The 20,076-nt window shown below is 47.4% G+C and overlaps 1 protein-coding gene across 4 annotated transcripts in view; it reads left to right on the top strand.

The window, feature by feature from the left end:
- Positions 1 to 20,076, top strand: part of LOC146194817 (monocarboxylate transporter 12-like) — a 60,116-nt gene that overhangs the window by 9,854 nt on the left and 30,186 nt on the right. Inside the window, exons 1-2 of one of the 4 annotated variants that reach the window (XM_084597569.1) lie at positions 18,190 to 18,299; positions 18,455 to 18,581. In XM_084597569.1, the coding sequence (XP_084453695.1) occupies positions 18,525 to 18,581 (57 nt within the window). In that variant the 5' untranslated portion in view covers positions 18,190 to 18,299; positions 18,455 to 18,524. Of the gene's footprint in view, positions 1 to 18,189; positions 18,300 to 18,450; positions 18,582 to 19,038; positions 19,146 to 20,076 lie in introns of those variants that run through there. The other 3 variants (XM_084597571.1, XM_084597568.1, XM_084597570.1) reach the window with 3 other exon arrangements.

Below are 20,076 nucleotides of genomic sequence, written 5' to 3'. Positions count from 1 at the left end.
GTTCTGAAGATTCTACGGAATTTGTGAATTGTTCAAGGTTTTTAAATTTTGGCATATAATTTTGTAACAGGGAGAAATATATTTACAAAAGAGGATTAAATATACATTGAGGAACAGCCAAGGAGCCAGGCTACGAGGGCCCCCGTTCGACGCACTTCTTTTTCTTAATCTTCCACAAACGAGCGCGCCACTTCGTCCTCATCATTCTCCAGCTATAACAATATTTCTTCGGTCATGTTTTGTCTCGACTTCGCGAATCGACGATGACAGACACAGCAATGAATGATTCAGAATCAATTTTGTGCGCGTCGAGGTTCTGATGCGCTGTGGCATCAGGCAACACACAGACGTTTTTCGCAATCACCTTCACCTTAACGCGGATTGCACAAAAAGACGATAACGTTCAATGAGCAAGCAACGTATTCCAAATCATTTTAGTAGAATGAAAGAATTGGAAAGGGCATGGAAAACTGCCTCATTAAAACAATGTTTCTGGGCTGCATTCGTTTTTTCGAATGACTCGACAGCGCACATTATTTTCATTCCTGTACAGTTTTTTTATTCCTTTGCCACCGCCTAGCGCGGCTGGAATGGTCAAACTCTAAACTAATAGGCGGAACAAACTATTTTTGTTGTTTATTGTCGATATATATGTTGTGCGCCATATAAATGTACCGGGGCCTTCATGCTGGCAGTCTGCGCGAAAAACTGTCATTTTTTTACCACCGTGTGAATGCCCAAAACTAAAATGGTAACCTCGCGAGTCTTTCGGCTTTTCATTTTCATGAAAGTGATTGCCAGTGATTGCGTCCAGAAAGTACACACATCATATTCGGTCCTTTCTCCAGGTAAACAGACGATGCTGCGCGTAGTTCCTTATGGATAATACAAAAGCACTAGAACAAAAACATCGCTGAGAAAATGGTCATTTGTTCCTTCAACTTGAGGCAACGTTTCCCTTCTCGGCAATGAAAACGCTACCTTCTAATCACTAATTTAATGTCACATGATCATGCTATGGCGACACGGTTTCGTTTTGTATGCGCGTTCTCACTGACAACTGGATTTGTACTAGAGGTTAAGTAGATGCAGGGATGTAATCGGCGTCCAATACAGGCATATCGGTCGTGAGTGCTAGCCGGCCTGGGGTATACATATGTGGTCGCACGGTCGTGCTATCATCAGATATAATTGTGCGACAAACGTATGCGCCTGCGACAAAATCTGCATGCATGCCAATAGCCTAAAACCGTAAACACATTTAGCTGACCCCCAAAAATGCGCAGCATATGAGCGCACCGAACAGACGAATCCAGACAACTGCAGCGGTACGTGCTTGAATGCGTTATAGTAATTGTCCCGTACGTGGTACTCTGTGAGGTCCGAACGATCGATCGGCTGAAATGTTGTCGGAATTAAATGCCGCGGTTCGGCGTCCAGAGCACGTGTATTCAACCATAAAAATGTAGAATTTGTTTTGATTGAATGGTCAACGGAAAATATTCACTTCACCATTAAAGCTGCGTTTTTAGGATGGCAATGACAATCGGGAGATCAGGGTGCAAAGTGGTCCATCGTGGGCAGTTTTCATACAGGGATAGCTAATATTGGAAAAACACAAGACAAATTCGTCCATTACAGCCAGTTTAAAAAAAAACGGGACTTTCAACGTCGGAAGAACACAGGACACCTTGTTTCATTGTAGCCAGTTTTAAAAACTGAACGGGCAACGTCGGAAGAACACAGGACAGCATGGTCCATTGTAGCCAGTTTTAAAAAAGGAATGGCCAACGACGGCGGAACATAGGACAACTTGGTCCATTGTAGCCAGCTTTAAAAAACTGAACATCCAATACTGGAAGAACAGAGGATAACATTGTCCATTGTAGCCATGTTTAAAAACCGGAGCCTCCAATGCTGGAACAACACAGGACAACTTGGTCCATTGTAGCCAGTTTTAAAAAACGGAAAACCCAACGACGGAGGAACGCAGGACAACTTGGCCCATTATAGCCAGTTTTAAAACCCGGTGCGACCATATTGGAGAAACAATGGCAATCTCGGTCCAATATAGACATTCTATATGTACGGCAGCGCCAATATCGGGAACTCACTGTACATCTTGGCCCAAGCTAGCCAGTGCTGGCTATTGGCAGTGCCAACACTGGGAGAGCACTGGCTAGCCTGGGCCATTGCTGGACATGGTGTTGACTGGCATGTCCTATGTTGGGAGCATGCTGGTTAGGCTGGCCCACTGTGGGGCCACTGTTTGCCATCGTACTTACAACATTGGCCCAATGCTTTGTGCTGCCTGGGTAGTAACATGGAAAATGAACTGCCATAGGCTATCCTGGAAGGCTGAAGATGTCGAGGTTTCGAAATGTCCTGGGATCACTATGGAGGTAAGGTGGCTAAACAACAACAGGAATAAGAACGTAAACAACGAGAGAAAGAGTAGCGCTATCGACAACACATTTTGTAAATTAAGCGTCTCGAGGTAGAAATGAAACGCGCTCGTTTTGCGGGCGGGAGAAAGAGTGTCACTTAAAATGACTTACCTGATGGAGCATATAATGCTTGGAGAGGACATTGCTTTGCTCCTGGTAACTTAAATTCGAACAAACGAGCGAGAAGCAAAGATTCTCTCTTGAAACTTGGCCAGAGCGCTTACCCACGTTGGTACCCGATATGACGGCTGATGTAAATGACAAATTGAAGAAAGAGGGAGAAGAGTATTTCGACAAAGTGAACTCTAGCCGGCTAAAATGTACTGGCTGTCAGCTGAAGCCTTCCGTTAGAAGTTTTGTGATAGGGGGAACGGCAAAACTTTACGAAGTTTTCCTAAAAGCATTTATGAAACATTCACGTTAGTCTCAAAGAGGAGCAAGGGTTTGGCGACGACGAGAAAGCTCTGCAGTGTTTGAGGCAGGAAACGTTTTATGAGTCTTATCTGAAAACATATCGGAATATTGTGGACAGGTGTTCGCCCTACAGTGAGTGTAATTCGACTTATGAATGTGATTATGACGATCTGAGAACGAGCGATACTGTCTACAGGATAAGCCAAGTTTTAGTACAGTGACATAGGGCCGCAGAGATGGCCGTGGGGTGCATGATGCCTCGCTCTCATGTATCACGAATTGTTAAAAGGATAATTCTCTCCACGTTTGAGATATTTTCGTCTGTCAGAATAAATTAAAAAACAATAAGGCGCAGATGCAAGTCAAAGAAGTACGACCGAACATCTTTCCGTTTTTAACTTTTTCAGCCTGTACCCCACCATGAACGGAGAAACTCCTTTGAGGAAATGAGATCGCTCGCATTTCATAGAACCAGAATTTTGGCCACTTTTCTGCGCACTGTTCAAAAGCAAAACCAAATATAATTTTGTCTCGTGGGGTACAAGCGGAGGAGGAGGAAAAACTTTTTTTTAATTAAAATTGAGGCAGACACCCCCTGTAGGATCCCTTAGTCGAGGAGCTCTTTGGCTGTTTTCTCTAGCTGGGTCCGCTCGACCAGTTGTAGCTGATTTGTGGGTTGCGTGCCCAGAGGGGCAGCCTCCCAGGCGAAGGGGATAAGGTTTTGGATTGGAGGAAAGCGGTTGGAATATGGAAATTGCGGTAGATAATGTTAGAAAGCGGGTGGGGTAGCGTCGCAAGTGGTGCAGTATAGTAGGAAGACCGTGGGGTGAAAGATGTGGGCGAATTGAGGAGATATTGTCACGTGGTGGTGACCAGGTCGACGACACAAATGAAGGGTCGATGATTGCACTGAAGGAACTCTTTATTGGGCTGACTTGCGCCCGCAAAAGAACTAAGCAACTCGGCGGCGGCAATAGCAACAAACGTCCTCGTCGGTCGTCGGACAAAGAATGCTCGTCACACTCGGCAACGCTCAATTTAAAGGCTGCACAGAACAATCTAGATAACGTCGCCAACAGCTACCAGCACGGGCTGGAACATTGTGGAAAGACAACTGAGTGGCCGGAACCTTCGAGACAGTACTTGGTGCATCTTGCGCTACAACAAAGCTGATAAAGGTGTGACTCGCGACATCCAGCATTAACAAGCAATGATTACGGAACTGATACGCAGTCCAGAATCAGAGTGATAAGCCTGTATGCCGGCGGCTGTTAAAAAACAACAAATACTGTTTTGAAGGTTTCGCGGCATTACTCCCACCTTAAAAAAAAAAAAACATCGCCTCGATGTTCCAAAACAAAGAAACATAAACACTGCAAAGTTTAAACACCACAGATTCTTTAACGCGCGTAATATGGCTTCAGTCGTACAACATGTACAATTTCTGGGCGTGCGCGTCGCCTTTGTAACGCTGACGTTCCGTCGGGAATGACTTCATAGTCCGGTGGTCCGACGCTGCGAAGGATTTTGTATGGCCCAAAGTATCGATGCAACAACTTTTCACTTAATCCGCGACGTCGAATCGGTGTCCAAACCCACGCTTGGTCTTCTGGATTGTACTCTGCGTGGCGTCGTCGTAAATTGTATCGTCGGCTGTCGGTGCGCTGTTGGTCTTTAACACGTAGTCGTGCGAGTCGTCGAGCTTCCTCTGCACCCTGCAGGTAGGTGGTGAGGTCAAGGTTGTCTTCGATGGTTACGTGCGGCAGCATTGCGTCGAGCGTCGTCGTGGGCTGCCTGCCGTACACAAGCTTAAACGGGGTCGCTCTGGTCGTTTCCTGGACTGATGTGTTGTACGCGAAGATCACGTATGGCAAGATGGCGTCCCAGATCGGCAGCATTGCGTCGAGCGTCGTCGTGGGCTCCCTGCCGTACACAAGCTTAAACGGGGTCGCTCTGGTCGTCTCCTGGACTGCCGTGTTGTACGCGAAGATCACGTATGGCAAGACGGCGTCCCAGGTCTTGTGTTCAGCGTCGACGTACATGGCGACCATGTCCGCGATCGTTTTATTCAGGCGCTCCGTAAGACCACTGGTCTGGGGATGGTACGCAGTTGTTCGTCGATGGCTTGTGTGACTGTATTCCAGGATGGCTTGCGTCAACTCTGCCGTAAGCATCGTTCCCCTGTCCGTGATGAGCACTTCTGGGGCGCCGTGTCGCAAGAGAATTTGTTCAACAAAAAAATTGGCGACTTCTCCCGCGGTACCAGAGCTCTTGCTTCGGCGTAACGGGTAAGGTAGTCAGTGGCCACGATGATCCACTTGTTACCCATAGACGAAGCTGGGAAGGGGCCGAGGAGATCCAACCCAATTTGTTTAAAGGGCAGGTCTGGGGGCGGAATTGGGTTTAGTGGTCCTACTGGTCTGATCGGCGGTGTCCTGCGTCGTTGGCACTCACGACACGTCTTCACGTAGTGGGCAACTTCGGCAGGCAGTCGCGGCCAGTAATACTTCTCCTGGTTTCGACGCAAAGTGCGTGAAAATCCGAGGTGGCCTGCTGTGGGCTACGGCACTACGAGAAGCTGCGCGGTCTTGTTGGGTGCGAAGTTCTTTTTCACGAAGACGGTCTTGTTGGGTGCGAAGTTCTTTTCCACGAGGAGGCCATTGCTTAACGTGAAGGATGATAAATGTCGCCTGAACACACCAGGAGGGGAAGCGGTCTTTCCTTCCAAGTAATCGGCTAGCGCTTTCAGCTCAGGGTCTTATCGCTGTTGTTCTGCGAAACTGCTGGCGCTTACCGGTCCTAAAAAGGCGTCGTTGTCATCGTCCTTCGGGGGAGCATCGACGGAAGCGCGGGATAAGCAGTCTGCGTCGGAATGCTTCCGGCCCGACTTATAGACTACAGTCATGTCATAAATCTTGAAGTCGTAGGCTCCATCTGGCAAGGCGGCCGGAAGGATCTTTCAAATTAGCCAGCCAGCAGAGCGCGTGATGGTCGCTTACCACCTTGAATGGTCGGCCGCTTAGGTATGGACGAAACTCAGAAGTGGCCCAGATGATTGCAATGCACATCTTTTCGGTCGTCGAGTAATTGACTTCGGCTTTGTGAGGGATCTGCTAGAGTAGGCGATTACTTTCTCCTGTCCGGCACTCTTCTGAAAGAGAACGGCTCCTAGGCCAACACTTTTCGCGTCGGTGTGAATTTCGGTCTCAGCGTTTTCATCACAGTGCCAAGTACAGGAGGGCATTGTAGTCGGCGCTTAGGTTCGTCGAAGGCTTCTCCTTGCGGCGCTTCCCATTTAATAGGTACGTCAGCCTTTGTAAGCTGCGTCAACGGTTCGGCGATCCGCGAAAAGTTTCTGACAAATCGTTGATAATAAGCGCACAGCCCAAGGAATCGGCGCACAGCTTTCTTGTCGACAGGTGGTGGGAATTGTGCGATTGCAGCTGTTTTCCCCGGGTCCGGGCGAATACCGTCCTTGCTAACGATGTGACCTAGGAACCGAAGTTCTTCGTAAGCGAAGTGACACTTCTCTGCTTTTAGCGTTAGTCCCGATGTTTGATGGCTTCCAGCACTGTCTGTAGTCGTTTTAGGTGGTCTTCAAAGTTTGACAAGAAGACAACAACGTCGTCCAAATATACCAAACAAATTTGCCACTTCAAGCCGGCCAGGACTGTGTCCATTACTCGTTGAAACGTGGCTAGTGCGGAACAGAGGCCAAATGGCATCACCTTGAACTCATAAAGGCCGTCCGGTGTGATGAATGCGGTCTTCTCGCGATCTCTTTCGTCGACTTCAATTTGCCAATATCCGTCGATGAGAAGTACCTTGCATTGCAGAGCCGGTCGAGAGTGTCGTCGATGCAGGGAAGCGGGTAGACATCCCTCTTCGTTATGCTATTCAAGCGGTGGTAATCAACGCAGAAGCGAAGTGTGCTGTCTCTGTTCTTGACCAAAACGAATGGTACCGCCCAGGAGCTGTTCGATGGCTGGATTACGTTATCACGCAGCATTTCCTCAACTTGATCGCGAATGGCCGGCCGTTCTCGCTGCGATACACGATAAGGGCTTTGGCGCAGAGATCGGTCGTGTTCGTCAGTTATAATGCGGTGCTTGGCCAGTGGTGTTTGTCGTACCTTCGATGATGACTAGAAGCACTTCCTGTAGTTTCGAAGAAGTCTGCGAATCTGGTGTTTCCTGCTGTGGGTTAATACTGGTTTTATGTCAAATGTGGGCTGACCGAATCGGTCCGGCGCGTCTTCCAGCGTTTGGTCGTGGAGGGTGAATACATCTTTGAGGTCTGCTAATTCGTCGAGAAAAGCGATGGTCGTGCCCTTGTTGAGATGCCGGTATTCTTCAGTGAAGTTTGTTACCAGCACCTGAGCTTGTCCTCTCCGGAATTTCGCGATGCCTCTTGCGATGCCGGTACCTCGTTCCAAGAGCAATTGGATATTTCCTTCGACGATGCCTTCAGCGGTTTCGATGTCTGTGCTACCTATGGTGACGGTCGCCGTCAGCATAGGTCAGCATTGATCGGGGTGGCACGGTCAATTCTCCATCGAGGACGTTTAGAGCGACGTGTTGCGTCGAAGTCGTCTTAGCAGGTATGGCTTTGTCTGCAGAGAGCTTGATAAGCTTGGATCGGAGGTCGATGATAGCCCTATTTTCATTTAGGAAGTCCATGCCTAAAATCACATCGCGGGAACACGGCTGCAAGGCCACAAAGCTGGTGGGGAAGGTACGCTCATTTACGGTTATTCTTGCTGTACAACGTCCTGATGGAGTAATCAGGTTTCCACCTGCGGTGCGAATCAGCGAGCCATCCCAAGCGGTTGTAACGTTCCTGAGGTGGAAGGCTAACTGTCCACTGATGACTGAATAGTCAGCTCCGGCGTCTACAAGGGCAGTGACTCTGCGACCGTCGATATCAACTTTAAGGTCACTTGTTCGCGTCCTCGCATTGCACGTGGGCCTTAGTGTCCGATCTCGACTCCGTCGTTTCTTCAGGTCATGCCCGGGCATACCGTTGTTACTTCGCTGGGCGGCGGTGTCTGCTTGCACTCTGGTCGTGTTGTCGTCGATGTCGTCGTGTGGAGCGGCGATGAAATGGTTGCGTCATCGTTAGTGGTCGTCGGCGGCGGAGGATCTTCGCCTTTAGCCAGTGAGCAACCTCACCTGCAAAGGTTGCTGCCTTTAGTTTCCCATACGAGGGCTAGGAGACCGTCCTTGCACGTAACCGCGGCCCGGCGAAGCAAATCGGGCATTGTACGGTGATGGGGAGCGTGACAGACGCCTTGGCGACGAGTTCTCTCCTCTGCGCAGGAAATCGTTGATTTCCTGTGGTCGCTCGCCAGGACGGGGTCGTGGGGCGTCGACAGCGAAACCACGGAGGCCGATCCGCCTCTACAGGCAGTAACGGAGGATGTGTCCTGCCTCACCACAATGGAAGCAGAGCGGTCGGTTGCTTGCGGTCCTCCAGGCGTCGCACTTTCTGGGGCTTGGGGGTCGCTGGTAGGTTAGGCGGGCGGGGACCAAGGGGCGGCTTTCAGAAGCAGGGCGGTAGCGACGAGGGCTTGGGAGGTCGCGTCGACTTGGGAGGTCGCGTCGGGGTGCAGGACGACATAATGCAGCTGCATAGTCCATCGCTGCTGATTCATGCTCTGGAGCCGTCAGAGTCGTCGCTTTAGGAACGCCCAGCGCCTGCTGAACTTCTTCACGGACGACGTCCGCGAGCGTCGCCACCTGGGGTTGTTGCGATGATGGTAGCATTCGGCGGAGCTCCTCTCGCACGATCTCCCGGATGAGGTCCCGAAGGTTCTCTCCGCTTGCAGATGCGTTGGGGTAGTGGGTTGAGCAGTCCGGCTGAAGTGGTCGCTCGTAGGGGCGCATTCGGGTGGCCAACGTCTTCTCGATAGTAGACGCCTCCGTGTCAAATTCCGCCACGGTTTTTGGCGGATTTCGGACAAGCTTTGGAAAAAGCGATTCTTTGACGCCTCGCATTAAAATTTGACTTTCTCACCTTCGGTCGTGTTAGGGTCGGCGCGGCGAAAGAGGCGCTTCATCTCCTCAACGTATGCCAGGAAAGACTCGTTAGTAAGTTGAAGTCTTGACTGAAGGAGGATCTGGGCTCTTTTCTTTGGGACGATGCTTGAAAAAGCATTCAAAAACGCTTCCTTGAAAATCTCCCAATCCTTCATAGCTGCCTCATGATTCTCGAACCAAACTCGGTCATGTCCTCGAAGGGCAAAGTAGACCTGCCTCAGTTTCGCAGCGTCGTTCCATCCTTTGAATTCTGCCCCATGGCCGAAAAGGTCCATCCAGTCTCCAGCATCTTCATCCGGGTGTCCGTGGAAGCAGGGGGGCTCACGGGGTTGGACGAAAACAACTGGTGCTGTAGTAGGCTGGGCCATTGTCAGCGTCGATGCCTTCCGAGATCGAATTGGTTCAGGCAGCAGACTGTGTTCGGGATGTAGGCCTTGAAGTCGGCGGCTGGCTCGGGGACCTGTAGGCTGGTCTTCCAGGGCGACAGGAACACGGCTTGAGACTTCGCTTGAAGGATCAAAGGCAGTACCGCCCCCAGATGTCACGTGGTGGTGACCAGGTCGACGACGCAAGTGATGGATCGATGATTGCACTGAAGAAACTCTTTATTGGGCTGACTTGCGCCGGCAAAAGAACTAAACAACTCGGCGGCGGTGATAGCAACACACGTGTACGTCGGTCGTCGGACAAAGAGACTCGTCACACTCGGCAACGCTCAATTTAAAGGCTGCACAGAACAATCTAGATAATGTCGCAAACAGCTACCAGCGCGGGCTGGAACATTGTGGAAAGACACCCGAGTGGCCGGAACCTTCGAGACAGATCTCGGTGCATCTTGCGCTACAACAAAACTCATAAAGGTGTGACTCGCGACATCAAGCATTAATAAACAAAGATTCCGGAACTGATACATGGTCCAGAATCAGAGTGATAAGCCTGTATTCCGGCGGCTGTTAAAAACAACAAATACTGTTTTGAAGGTTTCGCGGCAATATGAACAAATGAGTCTGGAATTGTCGACAGTATGCGCTGTCGACGCGAGTTAGCGTGTGATGTAGTGGCGGGTACTTGACGTGGCAACGACTATAGTGCTGAACAATTGTAGTGTAGTTACGAGGTTCGATGAGGGTGCATACTGAAGGTTTAGGGAGGCCATCCACCGGTGCCCGGAAGCTCAGGTCTCGTGCAAACGCATGATCACGCTCATTTGCGAAGATGCCCTCGTGTCCACGTACCCATGCGATGGTGATGTGATCGGGAGGTTTAGGTAGTGTAGCCAGTATTCTAGCGCATGAGTGTGGGAGGGTCCCTGGCTGGAGATATCGGTATGCTGTTTGGGAGTCTGTGCATATCGTGGTGTGCTGAGTTAGAGAGTGTGATGGCCAGGCATTGGGCCTCGATAATGCTAGTGCATCGGATGGAGGCCGCATTGAATCTTGAAATGCCAGTGTTCTTGAACACGGCAGTGCAGATGTGAGGAATGTGTGGGTTATGTGAAACATCCGTGTAGATGATGTCCTGTGGTTCGGAGTACTGCTTAAAAAGTTATAAGGCCCGGGCTTCATGACGGCCTTTGTGGTGTTCAGGATGCCTATTTCGGGGAAGGGTGTGAGTTCGAGGAGGCTCTGTAGATGCAGTGGGACGGCTGTTTGAGTGTGATGTGAGGGACCAGAGGTATTGTAGCCCATTGAGTGCAGGAGATGAGTGCCTGTAGGTGTTGTGCAGAGCCGAGGTTGCTGGATGGATAGGTGCGCCTCTGTGATCTCCTCAGCATTGTTGCGTACGTCTATTTAAAGAAGCTGAATTGTACTTGTATGACGAGGTAGATGAAGGGCAGTTTTACAGTCGCACTAGTGTAGGACGTTAAGTTTAGTGAGTTGAAGCTTGATGTGGTGGTAATAGAGAAAGTGGTAGGCTAGTGGGGTAACGATGAGGGCATCTAGAAGTCTTAAATGGTCTTTTTCTTTGAGGCCGTGATGGCGGCTTGCAATGCGAGGGATCAGATGCGTGATCTGGTATATCTGGCTCTGCAGGAGGTGTGCAGTTTAGGCTCCTCTCTTGTCCTGTTGAATGGGGTGACCCAGCACTCAGATTCGTGGTACTCTGGCAATCGGAGCGTTGTCAAGGAGTACAGTGATGTTCGGTTGCACGTATGGAAGGCTTGATCATGAGGCGTACAGGCGCAACCTCCTCGTGAACGGGCAGCTGTGAATGCTTCGGGATTCCGTACCTAGATTAGAAGAGTTTCTCCCCTCTAGCGGAGAGCCCGACATGTTCACGGGTGAGCACGTCAGGAATAAGAAAGCTGTAGAAACTCGCACCATTCGTTCGCAGACAACTAAAGTGCACTTATCGGACCTACCGGATTGAGATCAAAGCGACGGTGTCACCAGCGCGGCCCGTATTTTTTAAAAGGTCAGGTCAATCCAGCGCACAATGGGGTTGTTTTAAGGATGTTATCGCTTAGGCCTTGACCAGCTCAAGAGCTGGGGAACTCTGTGCAAGGGATAATATTGCAGAGGCGCCACTAGCGAAAAGTGATAAAATATTGGAAAGGTTCCTTTCGAACAGAAATATAGGGTTTATAGCGAAGCTGTCGAACAACGAGAATCAGTCGGGGGAGCAGCACGATGAGGCTCAGGGCACATTCAAGCTGGCTAGATCTGGGCTTGATATTTTGAAAGAACCAGATTAAGGCGAAACTTTGGAGAGGCTACAGACGTAAGACGAAGCAAGTGAAGTCCAGTTGAAAAAATCAACGGATTCGGTCGCCTTTAGAAGGACAAAGCGCTGCCCAACAACAACAGCAGTTCCGCGGTGCCAGATCAGCTGACGAGCTATTAGTGGAAGCTTCGGAGAACGCCAAGGCGACGCAAACACGGAGCCCGAGAACAGCCTAGAGGAACATGCCGCGATCAGGAGGTCTAAAACAGCACGAAACTATTTCAGTAAAAAAGCCGGTCAACAGAGTAACTTGGTATCTGGTGCGCTAAGAAAAGGCTGCGGAGACTGGCGCGAAGCCGTCATTTAAAAAATGAGGAGGGTTCAATGCTGCTGAACCGAATATGGAGCGAAAGCATTAGCTGCGGGTGACCGAGCTTTCTTCTTTTCCTTTTACTTGGTCTTCTTGTTCTTCTTTTTATTTTCCTCTACTTCTTTCTCTTCTTCTTTAACTTCTTTCTCTTATTTGTCTTATTCTTCTTTCACGTTTTTTCTTTCTCTTTCTTTTTCTTTCATTTTTCCTTTCTTTTTCCTCTTTCTTTCTTTTTTTTCTTCCTCGTTTGTTTTTTCTTTTCCTCTTCCTATTTCTTTTTCTTCTCCTTCTTCGCGGCGACTCAAGGTCATTTGTGATTGCGGCCACGAACTACGCGACGGTCCGAAACGTGGTGCATTAATGCTTTCCCAGCAAAAGCTGAGAAAATGAACTATGAGTACTTCCTTACGAACGAAGAGCGACTGGTTAAAGTCAATTATACTGTAACGCAATAATCCCAAATTCACTGATAGGACGACCTCGTGTAGCATATACAGGAACGGCGTGAATGACAAAATGAAAGCGCACCTGACAGGAGAATATAGCCAAGAAAGAGGAAGCGAAATATAATTTGGGAAATGCAAATGCTCGCCAAGTTCGCAGATGCATTGTAGTTTTTATTGCAGGAATACAGTAGGCAGAGCACATCAACGGCACGAGACAAGAAGACAATGTCGAAGCGCGCGTTGTCGTAAGTTGAAGCTTGCCTTTGCGACTAAAATTATTCCAAGTTCATTAATAAAATTCAGTCCATACGGTAAAGGCGATCGCTTAAGTCTAGGCCCCTAACGTGAGAATCAGCCTGAAAGTAGTTCATTTTGCGAATTCGCTTCATGATGCAGCAACTTTAACGTATTGCCTTTTTCAGGTGGATTTATAAATGAAAACAAACGCCTGGCATGGCTTATTGGAGTCCGCGTCGTTTCCTCCTCCTTCTTCGCGGCGACTCAAGGTCATTCTAAGTCAGCGGTTGAGTTTTTCGCACTTTACTAAAGGTTGCTGGAGACGAAAAAGCAAGAAAATTTCCGCGATCTCACTTTGCACAGTCCTTTGCAAACCTGAAATGGAAAAGGAAGTCTTCAGGCTGTGCTGGCCTCAAGAAGCATCAAGACTGAATTGTGTTTGGAACATCACAGAGCAAAATACCTTTGCTTAAGGTATTCTGTCCTCTGCTCATCGGCATGTCTCCCCCCCCCCCCCCGCCCCCCTTGGGACTGTCTGTTTCGTTTCACCTCTTTGAGTGGGATCGCCGATGCAGCTATAGCAGACGCAACAGCATCAGGTAGAGCGACGAATAGTTTAGCTCTTCACGTCGGTGAACGCCGGCCGTGCCCAGTGGTATCCTAAAGGCGCCGATTTGAAAAGAATTCGACAAGCATGACTTGTGCATGGACGTTTTTCAGCCACAAATATGTCTCGTGTTGCCTGGCTGTACCAGAAAGCTGGGCCGGCATGCACGCTATCTCGATATTTTCTTCATTTCCCTCAAGTGATCGAATGTATTTCAGCGGTGGTTGCTAATGCCTCCCGACGGGGGCCTTCGCCCTTTGCGGACGAGGCTTCTTGCCACCGTTGTATCTGTGTCTGTTGTGCATTCCGCCATCGCCTTCGCCACTGCTTCGGGGCCGGCCAGTGGCTATTGCAACACGCGTCTTTCTTTCTTCCTTCTGTCTTATTATCTCTTTCATGCCTTTTTTCTTCCTTCCTGTTTTTTCTTTCTTTCTGAAATACCTCAATTCATTTCTATCCGCGATGGATCAGCTATAGCCAATTGGCAGGTCCTCGCATTCTTTCTTCTCCTTCCAATGGGTGCGAAAACAAGAACACGGCTCGTCCGCACATACGAGCCAACGTTTTTTTGGGGCGGAGAAGACCATCCTGGCACTGTGTTTGTTGGCGAACTTCTTCATGTCATATGTGCCACCTTATGTTCATAAGGGGCAACAATGGGTGTGGTTCCAATATTGCTGTCACTAGATGAAACAGAGCTTCGATAACAAGATAACGGGCTTCTATCAGTGGGATATCCTGAACACCTAACGGTAGCTTTTAGAGTCCCTATTGCGGAATATGAAGGGGCACAGACGTTTGAAAAAAAAAAAGACGCAATAACGGAAAGATTGGATCCAGCCCTATTGTCGCCCCTTATATACATAAGGTGGCACATAATATGATTTGACACAATAGTTCAGGATCTCGCTACAGAAGAGATGTTCCGCTCTAACCGAGGATGGCAAAATTACCCTAGAAGCAATGAATTTTCAGATAAATCATTACTGAGTGCGCGGTAGAAGTAGGCGGTAGGATAGTTAGAGAGGATACCGGTAAGCTGTCTAAGGAGACGAAAGAATTGATTAAGAAACGCCAGTGTATGAAAGCTTCCAATCCAAGAGACCAGATAGGACTGGCCGAGATATCAAAGCTAATAATAAGCGCAAGGTTGCCGATGTAAGGAAGTATAACATGGAGAAAATTGAGCATGCTGTAAATAACGAGAGAAGCCTTAAAGCGGTAAAAAGGAAATTGGTCATAGGCAAAAACCAGATGTATGCGCTAAGGAATGAGGCGGGCACCATCATCACGAATATGGAGAGGATAGTCAGAGTAGCCGAAGAGTTCTATACATATCTCTATAGTAGCCAAATTAGTCAGGACCGTATTGAGATTGGCGATAGGGAAAAACGGTCAGACGTTCCACCAGTGACGAAGGACGAGGTCAAGAAAAGCATTAGAAACTATGAAAAGAGGGAACTTAGCTGGAAAGATTCGGATAACTACAGATTTGTTGAAGGATGGCGGGGATATCCTGCTAGAAAACCTGGCCGCCCTGTATACGCAGTGCCTGGTGTCATCGACGGTGCCGGAACCATGGAAGATTGCAAACATTATCCTTATTCATAAGAAAGGGGACGCTAAATACTAAACGTTACAGACCAATAAGCTTTCTATCTGTTACGTATAAGGTATTTACTAAGGTAATCGCCAATAGAATCAGCACAACCTTAGCATGCAATTAAGCAAAGGATCAAGCAGGTTTTCGGAAACTGTACTCTAGTATTGATCGTATCCGTACCTTCAACAGGTGATAGAAAAATGCTCGGAATATAACCAGCCCTTATACATAGCATTTATTGATTACGAAAAAGCATTTGACTCAGTAGAAACATCGGCGGTGATGCAAGCATTGTGAAATCAGGGTACGTGAAAGTGCTCGAAGATATATATAGTGGCTGCACAGCAACTATAGTTGTGCAGAAAGAAAGTAACAAAATTCCCATAAAGACAGGTGTTAGGCAAGGAGACACGATATCCCCAGTACTATTCACAGCCTGATTAGAGGAAGTATTCAGAGACTTGGAATGGAAGCAGTTAGGTATAAGGGTAGATGGAGAATACCTCAGTAATCTGCGATTTGGTGATGACATTGCCTTGCTATGTAACTCGGGGGATGAGCTGCAAATAATCCTTGATGAGCGAGACAGGAAAAGTAAAAAAAAGTAGGCTTGAAAATCTATATGCACAAGACTAATGTAATCTACCACAGCCTCGGGAAGGAAGAGCAGTTTTTGTTAGGTAGCGAAGCACTGGAAGTAGTAGACGAATATGTCTACTTAGGACAGGTAGTAACCGCAGGTCCGGACCATGAAAAAGAAATAACAAGAAGAACAAAATTGGGATGGAGTGCATTTGACAAGCACCCACCGTTGTTGACTAGCAGCTTACCGGTATTCCTCAAAAGAAAAATATACAACAGTTGCATCTTATCTGTACTCACATATGGGGCTAAAACGTGGAGGCTACTGACCAAGAGGGTTCTGTTAAGTTGAGGGCAAAGCAGAGGGCTATGGAACGAAAAATGGTAGGGGTAACATAAAGATAGGAAGCATGCAGAGTGGGTCCGAGAAATAACTCAAGTTACTGACATTCTAATGGAAATCAAGAGGACGAAATGGGCATGGACAGGACATGTAGTGCGAAGAGAGGATAACAGATGGTCGCTGAGGGTAACAAACTGGATTCCAAGGGAAGGAAAGCGTAGCAGGGGGCGGCAGAAAGTAAGGTGGGCGGATGAGTTTAAGAAGTTCGCAGAGGTCAGGTGGATGCAGCTAGCACAGAACCGGATTAATTGAAGAAATATGGGAGAGGCCTTCGCCCTGCAGTGGGTATAGTCAGGCTGATGATGATGATGAGGCTATGTGGTCAGTCCATTTTTTGTTTAATGCATCGTGCGCATTCAGTATAAAATATTCTTGCTTACACTGGCAGAGATAAGCAAACATCAGCGCTCCAAGTCAGCATAAAAAATCCTCGAACGACCAATGAGATTAACGTGGCACTCTCGAGTAGCGTAAGCCTTCATCAGCGTCCTCCGTTAGTCCTCCGTTAGTATAATGAGAAGCATCACGGTTGCTATATATAAACGACTTACCTTGCAAGATTTCCCCTAAACATCGAACGTATGCAGATGAATGCGTGCTATAGACCCTATTCACTATCAAGTTTAGAAGTCGGCCGTTGTGGCAACACTGTATTGCGAAGCCGCCATAACGTTGGGCGGTTCGAAAGTCGTCCTTTTTTACCCTGCTGCGCTCCGCTCCGCTCATTTGTCGGATACTTGAGACGTCGTTTGTAAAGCCGTCCAAAGAGAGCTCGGATTTGACCTACGCCGTAGCCTAATTCGCCATAGGCCCTCTCGCTTTTTCTTTCCCCCTCTCTCATGTTGCGTTGTGTGTGCCTTGGTTGCCAGTAAAGCAGCGATGACGTCATGTGAATAAGCTCTATATAACATAATTTCATCTCCCCTAGATCACATTTGCTTTAATGAATCATTAGTTATATTTCTAGATATCGGAACATGGGGCGGGGGGGGGGGGGGAAATCAAGATGAACTGTTGTAAAAATGCGGTGATATCAATTACTAAGAAATCTCGCCCAATAATACGAATTTAATGATAATCATCTAATGTAAAGATATTGGTCTCTTTTCACTACCAAGCAGTCCTGGTCGAAGCACGTTGATTCCGGTAAAGCAACTCGAAATAGGCTGAGCTGAGGCCATCCAGAAAAACGCCCTTAGATTTATGTACCACCGTTATGACATTCAATTTTTTTATTGCAAGACATGTCTTCACTTAACCTAACATCTCTTGCTCAACAACCGACGGTACGTCAAATTTTTTAATTTATTTCATCGCAGTATTCAGTCGTTCTGTCGCCTCTGCAGTAAAGCATATATCAACTTCGCTGAATTATCTTCTAGTAGGAGATATCATGCGCTTAAGATTGCACCTTTTATTGCGCGTGCAAGCATTTTCATACTGTTTTTTTTTTTCAAACAATAAAATTTTGGAATTCACTACCATGTGCAGATGGTTTTCTTCAATTAAACAAATTTTTTGCCTGTGCTTCAATATCGTCGTCCCTAACAATTGCTTCTGTATATCTTTGACAAAGCTTTAGGCCATAAAAAAATACTGCAACATATTCCCACTCCTGCTATAGCGCCAATGCGGTTAAATAATAGTAAGTCTGAAAGTAACCTAGGATAACTTCAGTGGAACCTCTTTTAGTTTCCGGACTGGAAGCAGGAAAAGTTGAAAATGCAGGAATTGACGAGTACTAACAAGGCGATGAATATATGTGTGCATTCTGTATTGCTGTAGTCTCTGCAGGCTACGTCGCATATAAACGAAAACTTTGTACACAGTTCTTCTCCTCACCAGGACTCTCAATTACAAAGTCATATATCACCCAGGTGAGCAAATATATATACCTGTGAAATAAAGCGCGTGGCGGAGCCCTATATATTTTGGCTGCTGGTTGATATCTACTTCGTTCTCATTTACTCGACATTAGCAAGCTCCAAAAACAGTCACAGTAAAGCAGAACGAGTATTCTCAGAACTAAAGCTGCAGCATAGTACAAAAACATAAATACGAATTTGAAAAATGCATAGAGGCTGCTCATGTATGCGCAGCTGCACATGAGGTGCAGGAAGTACTGAAGCAGTGAAGCTTGCTGGTGGATAGAGCATCGACGCGCTCGACATAAGCGAGCATAAGGCATACAGGTGGAAGATAGCATATAGGGCATGCAGCTTAAAACGTTTCGGACGAGCAAAAAGTCATAAAGATAGCAAGGAACGTGAAAAGTGGCGGCGGTACATAAAGCAGCCTCCAGCTAGGTATTTGTGCACGCAGGAGACCCGGCTTTTTATCAGAGCGTCCCACTAGCGCTCGTGCAAAACGACGTAGTTGAGCTGTTACTCGTATCTTTTGCTACTGCCTTGATATCTTTTCTTCTGGCTTTTCCGTTTCTGGTGCATAGCAGAAGCTACGTGGAAGTTATAGTCCGTCGATTGGCCTGGTAACACAAACAGTTCCATGCTCGACACCACAGTTACGTCGCGGCTTGTGACTAAGGCGTGTTTTCGCCCACCACACTCTAGTCGTATTTCTCGGTCGAGATTCGAGACAGCTTGTCAACCATGTGAAACGACCCATATGCATGGTTTTGTCCAGGTGCAGCCCCGGCAGACGAGCGGGATTGGATTTGACCCAGCGACAGAGTGCATTGTTTGCATGCCTAAGGATGGAATGTCCAAGGGAGCAGCAAATCCGAGAGCGGAGCAGCGCCTCTCATAACGTGGTAAGCTGGTTATTGTCATACTTAAAAAAAAATCACATTTTTGAGCAATATTGGCTAGCCTGCTGATGAAGTCATCTCACTAGCAAAAGGTCTACTACCTAGTGACGGAGCACGCGTTACGCAATATACTCTAGCACTGCATTATAATAGATGAGTGGCTAACAGGAACAGAGAAGGATGATGCTCTACAGGTACTATATTCGCACAGCAGACAATAAACGAAATTCCGCTTTATTCTGCATTGTGATCGAATTCAGAAATGTTGTGTAACGTTTCAGATTCTGAACCAGACTCTGAAGATCAATTTTCTGGTATACTTTCGGAGAGCCTTGTTGAGCTCTGTACTCATCATTGTAATTGGTGCGTCAAGATGGAGGAAAACTTGCTGGAGAAATTATTTCTTGCCTTAAGGCGATGTTGATACACTGCATTGCCACATTTGCAAACGCTTCCGCAGAATACGGTGCGTGGATAAAGGTGAAGCAGCCGGGGCGCCCGCAATGAGGCCTGGAATGCCAACTCTGCGTTCTACTTCTTACCTTCTCCTTGTTTGCCATCAGTTCTGTAATGTATACTTTGGCTTGCTTTTTTACACTGTTAGAGTCATGAAGTGTTGTCTTTCCTAGAAACCACAATTCTTTCTCGTACGATTACACAGAATGATATTCTAAAGCGCCATGTTTTCTCTGGCGGCGCTCTGACTACCGCCATACACACAAAAAAAACATCCCATATTTGATAACAGTATCGAACCGCATGGCACATGTTTTGTTATTTGCCAGAATAATGTACGCGCCGAAGTTCCTTACCGGAAGGTGGATTTTAAATGAATGTAACTAATCTCAAACTTACTTTTTGACAGGGGAGATAGCACTACGTTTTAGTATGTTCCTTGTTCATAGTTCACATTGCTTTCCTTCAGTGAGGTCCCGCATGAATTGAGACTTTTTTTTCTTTCACCTCCCCATATTTTATTAGTGATTTGGCACTGATCAAGCGCTCGTATTTTATGTGTCTCTAACCATCATGTTGTTTATTAATATCGTGTGTGGCCCTCGCAGTCATCAAGGCAGCAAAGCGTGTATTACATAACGTTGTTTGTGTCGCCGCGGGGTGGAAATAGTGTTTGCTTGACGCCTGCATTCGACATGACGTTCAATAATAAGCGAGATATGTTACATGCGTGTAACGGAACATAATATGTCTTCGCCGAAATGTACTAATCAATGTGAAGGATCATAGCGAAACAATATCCGTTTATAAGGGGAAAACAAAGCAGTTTTGACTGCTCACTAGCTGGTACCATCACACTGCTGAAAGAATTTTGTTGACTGTGACCTTACAATGAGGGCCGTACACTCCATCGCCGAGTTTATAGCATGCTGGCCAACATCGTAAAGCTGTAGCCACCAAGTACGACACGAGCGCATTTATACTGAAAACGTTTTCACTGATATACGGCCGAGTTTGTTCTACCTTATCCCTACTTCGAAAT

The sequence above is a fragment of the Amblyomma maculatum genome, chromosome 3 (assembly GCF_055883805.1).
Source record: "Amblyomma maculatum isolate TAMU_Amacu chromosome 3, ASM5588380v1, whole genome shotgun sequence".
Lineage (NCBI taxonomy): Eukaryota > Metazoa > Arthropoda > Arachnida > Ixodida > Ixodidae > Amblyomma > Amblyomma maculatum.
The sequence above is the reverse complement of the archived record's forward strand: the minus strand, read 5'-3'. Positions and strand labels throughout refer to the sequence as shown.